This window comes from Coregonus clupeaformis, chromosome 21 (genome assembly GCF_020615455.1).
Source record: "Coregonus clupeaformis isolate EN_2021a chromosome 21, ASM2061545v1, whole genome shotgun sequence".
Lineage (NCBI taxonomy): Eukaryota > Metazoa > Chordata > Actinopteri > Salmoniformes > Salmonidae > Coregonus > Coregonus clupeaformis.
The window spans coordinates 49,512,612-49,527,587 of NC_059212.1; the positions used below are offsets into that span (position 1 = coordinate 49,512,612).

General features: G+C 48.0%; 1 protein-coding gene across 1 annotated transcript in view; it reads right to left on the reverse strand.

The window, feature by feature from the left end:
- Positions 1-280: 280 nt before the first annotated feature.
- slc1a7a (solute carrier family 1 member 7a) overlaps positions 281-14,976 on the reverse strand; it is a 29,985-nt gene continuing 15,289 nt past the window's right edge. Inside the window, exons 7-10 of the mRNA XM_045206051.1 lie at positions 12,151-12,345; positions 5,809-5,943; positions 5,381-5,480; positions 281-1,691 (exon numbers count right to left, since the gene is read on the reverse strand). Of these exons, the coding sequence (XP_045061986.1) occupies positions 1,437-1,691; positions 5,381-5,480; positions 5,809-5,943; positions 12,151-12,345 (685 nt within the window). The 3' untranslated portion in view covers positions 281-1,436. The remainder of the gene's footprint in view (positions 1,692-5,380; positions 5,481-5,808; positions 5,944-12,150; positions 12,346-14,976) is intronic.

Below are 14,976 nucleotides of genomic sequence, written 5' to 3' on the forward strand. Positions count from 1 at the left end.
CAAAAAAACGTAATTAAATTGTTGCAAGCAGCACCGTTACAGTCACCAACGCTCTGGATAACATGAAAACAGCCTAACCAGCTCTGCTAGTTTGAGTAAAATGGTCAGAGTGAGCTGTTCTCTCATTTGTGTCTGGAAGTAGCTAGCAAGCTAGCCAGTTAGCTTGGGTACTTGACTTCTGTTGTTAGGTCAGAACGCTCGGATCAACCCTACTCCTCGGCCAGAGCGTCCAGTGTGCGCTCTGAATGCTCCGAGAGCGAAACGCTCTGAATTTACGAATGGACAATCTGACAAAGCTCTGAATTTATGAACTCTCAGAGCGCACTCCAGATTGAATTTACGAACACACCCATTGAATGTGTCCTCAACGTATAGAATGTCTCCTCATCATATAAAATATCTCGTCATCATATAGAATGACTCCTTGTCATATAGAATGTCTCCTCATCGTTTAGAATGTCTGCTCTTCATATAGAATGGCTCATCATCATATAGAATGTCTTCTTGTCATATAGAATGTCTCCTCATTGTATAGAATGTATGCTCTTCATATAGAATGGCTCATCATCATATAGAATGTCTCCTTGTCATATAGAATGTCTCCTCATTGTATAGAATGTATGCTCTTCATATAGAATGGCTCATCATCATATAGAATGTCTTCTTGTCATATAGAATGTCTGCTTGTCATATAGAATATGTCCTCTACGTATAGAATGTCTCCTCATCATATAAAATGACTCCTCTTCATATAGAATATCTCCTTGTCATATAGAATGGCTCATCATCATATAGAATGTCTGCTCTTCGTGTAGAATATCTCCTTGTCATATAGAATGTCTCATTGTCACATGGAATGTCTCCTCATCATATATAATATCTCCTTGTCATGTATAATGTCTCCTTATCATATAAAATGCCTCCTCATCATTTAGAATGTCTCCTCATCAAATATAATGTTTTCTTGTCATATAGAATGTGTCCTCAACGTATAGATTCTCTTCTCATCATATAAAATGCCTGCTCGTCATATGAAATGTCTCCCAGCACATCCCTCTGCTGGTGTATAACAACTCTGATAAATATATACACACACATGCACAATCATAGTGGGTTGTAATATAAATAATGTAGAAAATCATCGTTCTTTTTGGATCCTCTGTCCTGCATCCTGCATCTGGTGCAGTTAGTCAGTCAGTCCCTTCCTCTCGCCCTCTCTCTCGCCTGTAGCTATAATCCTGGCTGCATTCTGATTGTCTACCCTTTTTCCAAAGTATGCACTTTTCCCACTCCTTGTCATGGTGTTAAAAGCATTGGATTGGTGTCACCATTGGCTTGAGGGAGTTGTTAGATCCGTGACGGAGAGTGTGCATTTCAGGAGAAGTGTGGAGAATCGGGACGCAGCCGGTAGCTGTGGTGCTGTTGGCTGGCTCCCTCTATACGTTAGTCTCCAGGCCGTTCATGTCGATGGAGCAGTGGTCCTTGTCCTTGTAGTCCCTCTTGGGTTGGGGCGCGTGGGGGTTCCTCTTCCTCTGCTCCGGCCGAACCCCCTCCTCCAGCTGCATCAGACGAGCCACGTCTGGGCTCCCGGGGACCCCCGGGCCGCAGGGAGGCTGGTACCCACCGTTCTTCTGGTACGTCATCATCTGCTGGATGCTGATCATGGGCTTGGTCTCGCAGATCAGAGGCACCTGCAGGAGGGTAGAAGAAGGAACCAATACCTGAATATGTGCCAAAGCAACGTATTCCCTATGCAAAACAAATAGATGGCCTTGGATCTGACTATTGGATCAAAATAGTTTTTCTGCGTCCAGAGAAACGATCATATCAGAGGCACCTGAGGGCCACAATGGAGAATAGGAAACCCAAAATGAAAAGGCCAGCGCTCACACGTGGATATAAGTTGCAATTGAAGCTTTGTTTTAATGTTCTTTAATCTCATAACAACATTTCTTAATAGACCATGTGTCTGTGCCTATGTTTGTGTTGCTTCACAGGTGTATTTTTATCTGGTTTTTAAATCTAATTTTACTGCTTACAGCAGCTACTTGATGTGGAATAGAGTTCCATGTAGACATGGCTCTATGTAGTACTGTGCGCCTCCCATAGTCTGTTCTGGACTTGGAGACTGTGAAGAGACCTCTGGTGGCATATCTTGTGGGGTATGCATGGGTGTCCTCCCGAGTGGCACAGTGGTCTAAGGAACTGCAACGCAGTGCTAGCTGTGCCACTAGAGATCCTGGTTCGAATCCAGGCTCTGTCGTAGCCGGCCGCGACCGGGAGACCCATGGGGCGGCGCACAATTGGCCCAGTGTCGTCCAGGGTATGGGGAGGGAATGGCCGGCAGGGATGTAGCTCAATTGGTAGAGCATGGCGTTTGCAACGCCAGGGTTGTGGGTTCAATTCCAACGGGGGGCCAGTGTGAAAAATAAAAATATAATGTATGCACTCACTAACTGTAAGTCGCTCTGGATAAGAGCGTCTGCTAAATGACTAAAATGTAATTGTGTCCGAGCTGTGCACCAGCAGCTCAAACAGACAGCTCAGTGCTTTCAACATGTCAATACCTCTCATAAATACAAGTAGTGATGAACTCAATCTCTCCTCCACTTTGAGCCACTTAATGTTTGCTCTCTGTGTACATCCAAGGGCCAGCCATGCTGCCCTGTTCTGAGCCAATTGCAATTTTCCTAAGTCCCTCTTTGTGGCACCTGACCACACGACTGAACAGTAGTCCAGGTGCGACAAAACTAGTAGGACCTGCCTTGTTGATAGTGTTGTTAAGAAGGTAGAGCAGCGCATAATTATGGACATACTTCTCCCCATCTTAGCTCCTGTTGTATCAATATGTTTTGACCATGACAGTTTACAATCCAGGGTTACTCCAAACAGCTTAGTCACATCAACTTGCTCAATTTCCACATTATTTATTACAATATTTAGTTGAGGTTTAGGGTTTAGTGAATGATTTGTCCCAAATACAATGCTTTTAGTTATAGAAATATTCCTTGCCACACACTCTGAAACAAACTGCAGCTCTTTGTTAAGTGTTGCAGTCATTTCAGTCGCTGTAGTAGCTGACGTGTATAGTGTTGAGTCATCCGCATACATAGACACACTGGCTTTACTCAAAGCCATGTCATTAGTAAAGATTGAAAAAAGTAAGGGGCCTAGACAGCTGCCCTGGGGAATTCCTGATTCTACCTGGATTATGTTGGAGAGGCTTCCATTATAGAACACCCTCTGTGTTCTGTTAGACAGGTAACTCTTTATCCACAATATAGCAGGGGGTGTAAAGCCATAATGTTTTTCCAGCAGCAGACTATGATCGATAATGTCAAAAGCCGCACTGAATTCTAACAAAACAGCCCGTTGAGCTATTTGTTGTTTGTATCCACTCCGGGCTTGTCGTTGGGAGTGTAGACTGCTTTGCGGGAGGCTCTTCGGCTTCCACGGCTCGTGACATGCGACCATCATTAATTGCCTTGCTGCTCATGCTGTGCTCCTTCGACTCCGCTATCAGATGGGGGAGCGCCTGGCAACACCGGCCAGTCGGATAACGACAAACGACAAGGCGAAGATGCGTCCAACAAGCGCGAATGCCGTCCAGCCACCGGCGTATAAAATGTTAACATTCCACTCTGCATTTTCCCCAGTTTCTTACGTAGGCTGGCGACCTGCGTGATCAAGGAAGCCACCTCAAGCCTATAATCCTCGGCAAGCAAACAATTGCCGCATTGGAACTCTGAGTGATCCGGTTTGTCCCGAAACAAAGCGTAGTAGATACACATCCTACAGCGCTGGAACGGTTAATTTATTTCTCCAGGCGAAGAGGGCTCCATTGCAAAACTCATCTGGTACCAACTTCGTTAGCTTGATGGCTAGCAGCTTAGCGTCTCTGTCAAGCACGCTTCAACCTGTCTGTTAAGCGGGATTCTGGTACAATAAATAGCGGTCCTAGCTGTTAAAAGCTAACCACGTCGCGAAATCCACACAAAAACAAGTTCAGTATTCGTATTTAATGAATAGCGGTTTTGTTTTAATAAAAAATGACAAACCGAGTGTTTCCAGCATACTATGCTAAACAAATAGATAGCCCAGGATCCGACTACAGCATCAGAGGTTTGTTTTGCGTACAGAGAAATGAGGAAAATCATCAGGATTAGTTGAGTGAGATGGAGTGCAAATATAATTGAGAAGCTCATAAATATTAGAGTAAGATGGTCAAAACCTAATGAACTTTGTGTGATTGTTTTTGAATATAATGGGAACGATAGACTTTATTGTGCATTTAGCAGAGAGAGTGAACAATAGGAACCATATAGTATCTGTATTCAACAGAGAGATTGGGTGACAGAACTGCTAGTAAGAATTGTAATATCTGTATTCAACAGAGAGATTGGGTGACAGAACTGCTAGTAAGAATTGTAATATCTGTATTCAACAGAGAGATTGGGTGACAGAACTGCTAGTAAGAATTGTAATATCTGTATTCAACAGAGAGATTGGGTGACAGAACTGCTAGTAAGAATGGTAATATCTGTATTCAACAGAGAGATTGGGTGACAGAACTGCTAGTAAGAATTGTAATATCTGTATTCAACAGTGAGATTGGGTGACAGAACTGCTAGTAAGAATTGTAATATCTGTATTTAACAGAGAGATTGGGTGACAGAACTGCTAGTAAGAATTGTAATATCTGTATTCAACAGAGAGATTGGGTGACAGAACTGCTAGTAAGAATTGTAATATCTGTATTTAACAGAGAGATTGGGTGACAGAACTGCTAGTAAGAATTGTAATATCTGTATTTAACAGAGAGATTGGGTGACAGAACTGCTAGTAAGAATTGTAATATCTGTATTCAACAGAGAGATTGGGTGACAGAACTGCTAGTAAGAATTGTAATATCTGTATTTAACAGAGAGATTGGGTGACAGAACTGCTAGTAAGAATTGTAATATCTGTATTCAACAGAGAGATTGGGTGACAGAACTGCTAGTAAGAATTGTAATATCTGTATTTAACAGAGAGATTGGGTGACAGAACTGCTAGTAAGAATTGTAATATCTGTATTTAACAGAGAGATTGGGTGACAGAACTGCTAGTAAGAATTGTAATATCTCTATTTAACAGAGAGATTGGTTGATAGGTGGCAAATAAATGTTTGGGTCTCTTCTCGGCTTTTGTATAAGTTTTCTACTGCGGTACGTACTACAAACAGTGTCACATTCTCCAAGGTTCTGCCCAGTTACCACTCCTCAGTCAATTCGCTGTACACAACGGAAATAAAACTCCCTTGAATGGAACGTTTCTAATGTTGAGGGACTTGAGAGTGTCTGGCAGGCATTGTGATGACATGTGAGCGTGTTTCTCTCACCTGCTCTCCTTCCTTGACAAAGTCTTTTCTACAGATGTGAGCCATGATCCCCGTGGCCAGGGCATCTCCCATCACGTTGACCATGGTCCTGAAACGGTCCCTGGAACACAAAATGGAAGTTCAGCTGCCTTGGTGGTGTTGGGAGGCTCTGTGGTGCGCTGGCACTGGAGCTGCAGTCTACACTAGTAGTCTTGTGAGACACAACACTATACAATTACAGTAGCAATGTTTTTGTGGCATATTGACATCACTTTGTTATATATTTGAAAATCACCTTGTCATAATGTCTCAGTAAAACGTCAATAACATTTTACCCTGTAAAATATGACCTACTTTATTTTGGTTTAATCTTAACAACCCCATAACCTTTATTGCTATATGTATAAGCATTAATAAGACTAACCAAGGAGAATACAAACTATACTTACAACGCCCAATCCACAGCGATGATAAGAGTGATGTCATCAGTGGGCAGGCCCACCGAGGTTAACACGATCACCATGGTGACCAATCCGGCCTGCGGGATTCCAGCTGCACCAATACTGGCAGCCGTAGCTGTGATACTGGGAACGAAAGAGGAAATGGTATTAGTGACCTTGACTGGATTATTGCAGATCTGTACTGTGTCCAACACCTTTCAAATGATGCCTCAGTACAAATCAAATCAAATCATATTTTATAGGTCACGTACACATTTTTAGCAGATGTTATTGCGGGTGTAGCGAAATGCTTGTGTTTCTAGCTCTGAAAGTGCAGTAATATCTAACAAGTAATATCTAACAATTTCACAACATGTACCCAATACACACAAATCTAAGTAAAGCAATGGAATTAAGAATATATAAATATATGGATGACAACCCTCTAGTTGATTGTATTGTAGGCTATTGACCATGTTGCATCCCAAATGGCACCCTATTCCATATTTAGTTCACTACTGGGCTCTGGTCAAAAGTAGTGAACTGCATAGGGAATAGGGTGCTATTTGGGACACAGTCCATGAGGGACAGAAAAGAGAGAGCAAGAGAGTGAGTGAAGAAAGACAGTGAGGCTCTGAAATCATTGGTTTCTTGGTGTGTGATGTAATGATTGAATTTTACCAATAATCCTTGACCTGTGATTCTGACACACACAGCATGTACTACACAGTACGTCCCCCCAAACGGACACAGTACGTCCCCCCACACGGACACAGTACGTCCCCCCACACGGACAGTACGTCCCCCCACATGGACAGTACGTCCCCCACACGGACAGTACATCCCCCCACACGGACACGGTATGTCCCCCCACACGAACAGTACGTCCCCCACACGGACACAGTACGTCCCCCCCCACACGGACAGTACGTACCCCCCACACGGACACAGTACGTCCCCCCACACGGACAGTACGTCCCCCACACGGACAGTACGTCCCCCACACGGACAGTACATCCCCCCACACGGACACAGTATGTCCCCCCACACGGACACAGTACATCCCCCCCACACGGACACAGTACGTCCCCCCCACATGGACACAGTACGTCCCCCCACACGGACAGAGTATCGTCCCCCCCACACGGACACAGTACGTCCCCCCACATGGACACAGTACGTCCCCCCACACGGACAGAGTACGTCCCCCCACACGGACACAGTACGTCCCCCCACACGGACACAGTACGTCCCCCCACACGGACAGTACGTCCCCCCCACACGGACAGTACATCCCCCCACACGGACACAGTACGTCCCCCCACACGGACATGGTATGTCCCCCCACACGGACACAGTACGTCCCCCCCCACACGGACACAGTACATCCCCCCACACGGACACAGTACGTCCCCCCACATGGACACAGTACGTCCCCCCACACGGACAGTACGTCCCCCCACATGAACAGAGTACATCCCCCCACACGGACAGTACGTCCCCCCACACGGACAGAGTACACAGTACATGGACACAGTACGTCCCCCCACACGGACACAGTACGTCCCCCCACACGGACACAGTACGTCCCCCCCACACGGACACAGTACGTCCCCCCACACGGACACAGTACGTCCCCCCACACGGACACAGTACGTCCCCCCACACGGACACAGTACGTCCCCCCACACGGACACAGTACGTCCCCCCACACGGACACAGTACGTCCCCCCACACGGACAGTACGTCCCCCCACACGGACACAGTACGTCCCCCCACACGGACACAGCACGTCCCCCCCCACACGGACACAGTACGTCCCCCCCACACGGACAGTACGTCCCCCCACATGGACAGAGTACGTCCCCCCACACGGACACAGTCACGTACCCCCCACACGGACACAGTACGTCCCCCCCACACGGACACAGTACGTCCCCCCACACGGACACAGTACGTCCCCCCACATGGACACAGTACGTCCCCCCACACGGACACAGTATGTCCCCCACACGGACAGTACGTCCCCCCACACGGACAGAGTACGTCCCCCCACACGGACAGTACGTCCCCCCACACGGACACAGTACACAGTACACGGACACAGCACGTCCCCCCCCACACGGACACAGTACGTCCCCCCACACGGACAGTACGTCCCCCCACACGGACAGTACGTCCCCCCACACGGACAGAGTACGTCCCCCCCACACGGACAGTACGTCCCCCCCACACGGACACAGTACACAGTACACGGACACAGTACGTCCCCCCCACACGGACACAGTACGCCCCCCACACGGACACAGTACATCCCCCCACACGGACACAGTACGTCCCCCACATGGACACAGTACGTCCCCCCACACGGACAGTACGTCCCCCCACATGGACAGAGTACATCCCCCCACACGGACAGTACGTCCCCCCACACGGACAGAGTACACAGTACATGGACACAGTACGTCCCCCCACACGGACACAGTACGTCCCCACACACGGACACAGTACGTCCCCCCACACGGACACAGTACGTCCCCCCACACGGACACAGTACGTCCCCCCACACGGACACAGTACGTCCCCCCACACGGACACAGTACGTCCCCCCACACGGACACAGTATGTCCCCCACACGGACAGTACGTCCCCCCACACGGACAGAGTACGTCCCCCCACACGGACAGTACGTCCCCCCACACGGACACAGTACACAGTACACGGACACAGTACGTCCCCCCACACGGACACAGTACGTCCCCCCACACGGACACAGTATGTCCCCCCACACGGACACAGCACGTCCCCCCACACGGACACAGTACGTCCCCCCACACGGACAGTACGTCCCCCCACATGGACAGAGTACGTCCCCCCACACGGACACATTACGTCCCCCCACACGGACACAGTACGTCCCCCCACACGGACAGAGTACACAGTACACGGACACAGTACGTCCCCCCACACGGACACACAACGTCCCCCCACACGGACACAGTACGTCCCCCCACACGAACACAGTACGTCCCCCCCCACACGGACACAGCACGTCCCCCCCACACGGACACAGTACGTCCCCCCACACGGACACAGTACACAGTACACGGACACAGTACGTCCCCCCACACGGACACAGTACGTCCCCCCACACGGACACAGCACGTCCCCCCCACACGGACACAGTACGTCCCCCCACACGGACAGTACGTCCCCCCCACATGGACAGAGTACGTCCCCCCACACGGACACAGTACGTCCCCCCACACGGACATAGTACGTCCCCCCACACGGACAGAGTACACAGTACACGGACACAGTACGTCCCCCCACACGGACACACAACGTCCCCCCCACACGGACACAGTACGTCCCCCCACACGGACACAGTACGTCCCCCCCCACACGAACACAGTACGTCCCCCCCACACGGACACAGCACGTCCCCCCCACACGGACACAGTACGTCCCCCCCACACGGACAGTACGTCCCCCCACATGGACAGAGTACGTCCCCCCACACGGACACAGTACGTCCCCCCACACGGACACAGTACGTCCCCCCACACGGACACAGTACGTCCCCCCACACGGACACAGTACGTCCCCCCACACGGACACAGTACGTCCCCCCACACGGACACAGTACGTACCCCCACACGGACACAGTACGTCCCCCCACACGGACACAGTACGTTCCCCCACACGGACAGAGTACGTCCCCCCACACGGACACAGTACGTCCCCCCACACGGACAGTACGTCCCCCCACACTGACACAGTACGTCCCCCCCACACGGACACAGTACGTCCCCCCCCACACGGACACAGTACGTCCCCCCACACGGACAGAGTACGTCCCCCCCACACGGACACAGTACGTCCCCCCACACGGACACAGTACGTCCCCCCACACGGACAGAGTACGTCCCCCCACACGGACACAGTACGTCCCCCCACACGGACACAGTACGTCCCCCCACACGGACAGAGTACGTCCCCCCACACGGACAGTACGTCCCCCCCACACGGACAGAGTACGTCCCCCCCCACACGGACAGTACGTCCCCCCACACGGACACAGTACGTCCCCCCACACGGACACAGTACGTCCCCCCACACGGACACAGTACGTCCCTCCTCACGGACACAGAGCTGCTTGACATTTGACACGGCTCGGTTTCTGTCTCTGAGAACACTCTGACACACAGCCTGCATCCTGAATGGCACCCTGTTCCCTTTATAGTGCACTAATTCTGACCAGAATGCACTACTTTTGACCCTCTAAAGAGAACAGGATGCCATTTGGAACACACACTCTAACACAGTCTCTGGGGAGGGGACATTACAGATGGACTATCGTTCCACTACAAACAGCCAAAGGTCACGGGAATAGAACAGGACGCTACAAAAGAATATAAAAACCCTCCTGATAATTCTGCCGTGACAAGAGAGCTGAGTTATACAGGTCATATGGGTCTTACTGCCAGGAGATTACTGCCTGCCTGGCCAAAGTCGGCCCGCGTCCCAAACGGTACCCTATTCCCCATAAAGTGCACTACTTTTGACCAAAGCCCTCTAGTGCACTATATGGGGAATAGGGTGCCGTTTGGAAAGCAGGAGTCTCTGACGAGTAGAGGAGGATAGGATAGGTCTGCTTAATGTTATTACAGTTTAACATGTCATTAAATCAGGGGAGAGCAAGGCCATTTTACACCATAGGTCTACGGGGGGATGACTGCCTGTCTGTCTGTCTCTGCTATGTAATAACCACTGATTTAAGGATTTAGTTTACAGGATAGATCATTGCAAAGTAAGCCGTAGTAGTCACATGTCACATTTACGTTTATCTACGTGCTTGATTCAGTATAATCTCATAATATTCATTAATTCATCCTCAAAACTGTAACACTAGATTAATTTCTGTGCTTCACAAACCGCAAAGCTACAGATGTGTTGCACCCATGGCGCTATTTTGGACAAAATAATTCCACAGGGAATATACATAACTGGATGATTTAGCAATCAATAATCAATATGATAATCCATGTGTTTTTCACCCCATTTCAATTCAGGTCCATTCCAGTAATTAGAGCTTCCAGTACAACCACTTCCAGGTTTCTGACCAGGAAGTCCACTCACTGGGCACAGAAGTCAGTTCAACGTCTAGTTTTGATTTACATTTGGTTGAGTTGTCAACTAACAAGAATTCAACGTGAAATCAACAGCAAATGTCACCATGTCATTGGATTTAGGTTAATAATTGATTGAATGAAATGAAATACCCTTAGTTGATTACTTTTTGAAAATCCAATCAGATTTCCACGTTGATTCAACGTCATCACATAGATTTTTTGGGGGAAAACGTTGATTCAACCAGTTCTTGCCCAGTGGGCAGGCTGTTTGTTAATGCCACATGTTCTAATTATGACTTCTTTCTACGTGTTCAATAAGTCTGTTTGCATTTGTAATTGCCCCATGTATCCCTTTTCATACTAAAGCCGGGGTTCAATCAAGTCGCGCTTGTAGATAATGCAGCTTTTAAAGGCAATGTTACCGCGTTAGTGGAGATCACATTCAAGTTAATGCTGCAGATGTCGGCTTAATTGGAAATAACCTTTAAATGTCAAGCGCGAACAAGGTTTTGGATTGAATCCCGGCATAAAACACTAAAACCCCTCTTTCAAGTAATTTGTTTACCTTCCCTTCTAAGGCTATATAGGCTGCATACCTTTAATATAAAGACTATATAGGCTGCATACCTTTAATATAAAGTCTATATAGGCTGCATACCTTTAATATAAAGGCTATATAGGCTGCATACCTTTAATATAAAGGCTATATAGGCTGCATACCTTTAATATAAAGGCTATATAGGCTGCATACCTTTAATATAAAGGCTATATAGGCTGCATACCTTTAATATAAAGGCTATATAGGCTGCATACCTTTAATATAAAGGCTATATAGGCTGCATACCTTTAATATAAAGTCTATGTAGGCTGCATACCTTTAATATAAAGGCTATATAGGCTGCATACCTTTAATATAAAGGCTATATAGGCTGCATACCTTTATTATAAAGGCTATATAGGCTGCATACCTTTATTATAAAGGCTATATAGGCTGCATACCTTTATTATAAAGGCTATATAGGCTGCATACCTTTAATATAAAGACTATGTAGGCTGCATACCTTTAATATAAAGGCTATATAGGCTGCATACCTTTATTATAAAGGCTATATAGGCTGCATACCTTTAATATAAAGACTATATAGGCTGCATACCTTTAATATAAAGGCTATATAGGCTGCATACCTTTAATATAAAGGCTATATAGGCGTCATACCTGATAGTTATGATCTGGCCGAAGTCTAGCTCGTAGTTGTTAACCTGGGCGATGAAGATGGCTGCCACGGCCTCGTAGAGCGCTGTCCCATCCATGTTGATTGTGGCGCCCACGGGGAGCACGAAGCGGATGATGCGTCGGTCGATGTGGTTGTTCTCCAGGAGGCACTTGAAGGTGATAGGCAGCGTGGCAGAGCTGGGGAGTAAATTCAGTTTTAGTTTAGTATTAATATTATTACATTCAACGCTCTCAACTCTATTACCTCAGTAAGTAGTACACTTCAGAGCTGGATAGGGGACAAACAGAGGACCGCCTTGTGACGCAGATCACGTGAAAAAAAAAACTGTTCTTCAATTTCTATCAATGTCTTCCCTTGAAGCTAGAATCCTTAGTTGCTACATCCATTTTCTGACTTTTAAATTAGTGATGCATAATCATTGATTCTAGAAGAATATAACTTAGAAATGCCTCATGAGCTTTAGTTCAACTGTCCTACCCCATCAGAACCCAAAATATAAACTTGATTTACTCCAATGTTTGTAAACAACGTAAATGTAAACAAACACTGTATAGCCTCAAAACATGGTTAAAACTATACATTTGATATCATGGATGGTCAGTCCTTGCATCCATAGTGCTGTCTGAATTTGAGAGCGGTTACATTTCTCCAGCCCATTCCTCAGCTTTTTATCGAAACAGGGGCGGGGAATACGCTTTGTTATTTTTTCAATTAAGGATTCTAGCTTTAATGTGTAATAATGACAAGCGAGACACAGTCAGTTGGAGGGGTAGTGATTCAAGATCATATTTTTTCATTTGAATTCAACCAAACTCAAGAGACAGACTCTTATTTATTATTTCAATGACAATGATTCATTCAAGAACAGAAAGATTAATTAAAAGACACATCATTCTCATTACATTCACACCACTCCTGCTGTCAATGTTTAATTATGGGTAGTCGAGGAACTAGAAGATTGACACAGAAACAGCACTTCTATTTCTTCTGTGGGAGGCTCTGTAAAGCACTGTAATAATAATAATAATAATAATGCCATTTAGCAGACGCTTTTATCCAAAGCGACTTACAGTCATGTGTGCATAAATTTTTAGGTATGGGTGGTCCCGTGGATCAAACCCACTACCCTGGCGTTACAAGCGCCATGCGCTACCAATTGAGGTACAGAGGACCACTGTGTGACAACTGCTGATGTAAAAAGGGTTTATAAAATATATTTCACTGATTAAGGACATCCTGACTGCAGATACTCCATAATTCTAAATTATGTCCTAACACGCGAGACAGAACCCGAGTCTACTCTGACACAGACCCGTCTGGCGAATCTAAACCTGTCTGTCCAACAGCCGGGGAGCTGAGGAGCAGAGACTAATGAAGAGATAATATCACTCAATGGGTGGTGTGCCATTACACACTATCAGAGTGAGACATTGGGTTGCGTCCCAAATGGCACCCTATTCCCTGCATAGTGCACAACGTTTGACCAGAGCGGAGAGATGGAATAGGAAGGAAGGTGAAGGAGGAAGGATAGATGGAAGGAGAGGTGGAAGAGGAAGGAGAGGTGGAGGAGGAAGGAAGGTGGAGGAAAGAGAGATGGAAGGAGAGGTGGAGGAGGAAGGAGATGTGGAAGGAGAGGTGGAGGAGGAAGGAGAGGTGGAAGGAGAGGTGGAGGAGGAATGAGAGGTGGAAGAGGAAGGAGAGGTGGAAGGGGAAGGAGAGGTGGAAGAGGAAGGAGAGGTGAAGGGGGAAGGAGAGGTGGAGGAGGAAGGAGAGGTGGAAGAGGAAGGAGAGGTGGAAGGGGAAGGAGAGGTGGAAGAGGAAGGAGAGGTGAAGGGGGAAGGAGAGGTGGAGGAGGAAGGAGAGGTGGAAGATGAAGGAGAGGTGAAGGGGGAAGGAGAGGTGGAAGGAGAGGTGGAGGAGGAAGGAGAGGTGGAAGAGGAAGGAGAGATGGATGAGGAAGGAGAGGTGGAGGCGGAAGGCACGTGGAGGAAAGAGAAATGGAAGGAGAGGTGGAGGAGGAAGAAGAGGTGGAGGAGGAAGAAGAGGTGGAAGAGGAAGGAGAGGTGGAGGAGGATGGAGAGGTGGAATGAGAGGTGGAAAAGGAAGGAGAGATGGAAGAGGAAGGATAGGTGGATGAGGAAGGAGAGGAGGAGGAAGGAAGGAAGGTGGAGGAAAGAGAGATGGAAAGAGAGGTGGAGGAGGAAGGAGAGGTGGAAGGAGAGGTGGAGGAGGAAGTAGAGGTGGAAGAGGAAGGAGAGGTGGAAGAGGAAGGAGAGGTGGAGGAGGAAGGAAGGTAGAGGAAAGAGAGATGGAAGGAGAGGTGGAGGAGGAAGGAGAGGTGGAAGGAGAGGTGGAGGAGGAAGGAGAGGTGGAAGGAGAGGTGGAGGAGGAAGGAGAGGTGGAAGAGGAAGGAGAGGTGGAAGAGGAAGGAGAGGTGAAGGGGGAAGGAGAGGTGGAAGAGGAAGGAGAGGTGAAGGGGGAAGGAGAGGTGGAGGAGGAAGGAGAGGTGGAAGATGAAGGAGAGGTGAAGGGGGAAGGAGAGGTGGAAGGAGAGGTGGAGGAGGAAGGAGAGGTGGAAGAGGAAGGAGAGGTGGAAGGGGAAGGAGAGGTGGAAGAGGAAGGAGAGGTGAAGGGGGAAGGAGAGGTGGAGGAGGAAGGAGAGGTGGAAGATGAAGGAGAGGTGAAGGGGGAAGGATAGGTGGAAGGAGAGGTGGAGGAGGAAGGAGAGGTGGAAGAGAAAGGAGAGATGGAAGTGGTAGGAGAGGTGGAGGAGGAAGGAAGGTGGAAGAGGAAGGAGAGGTGGAAGG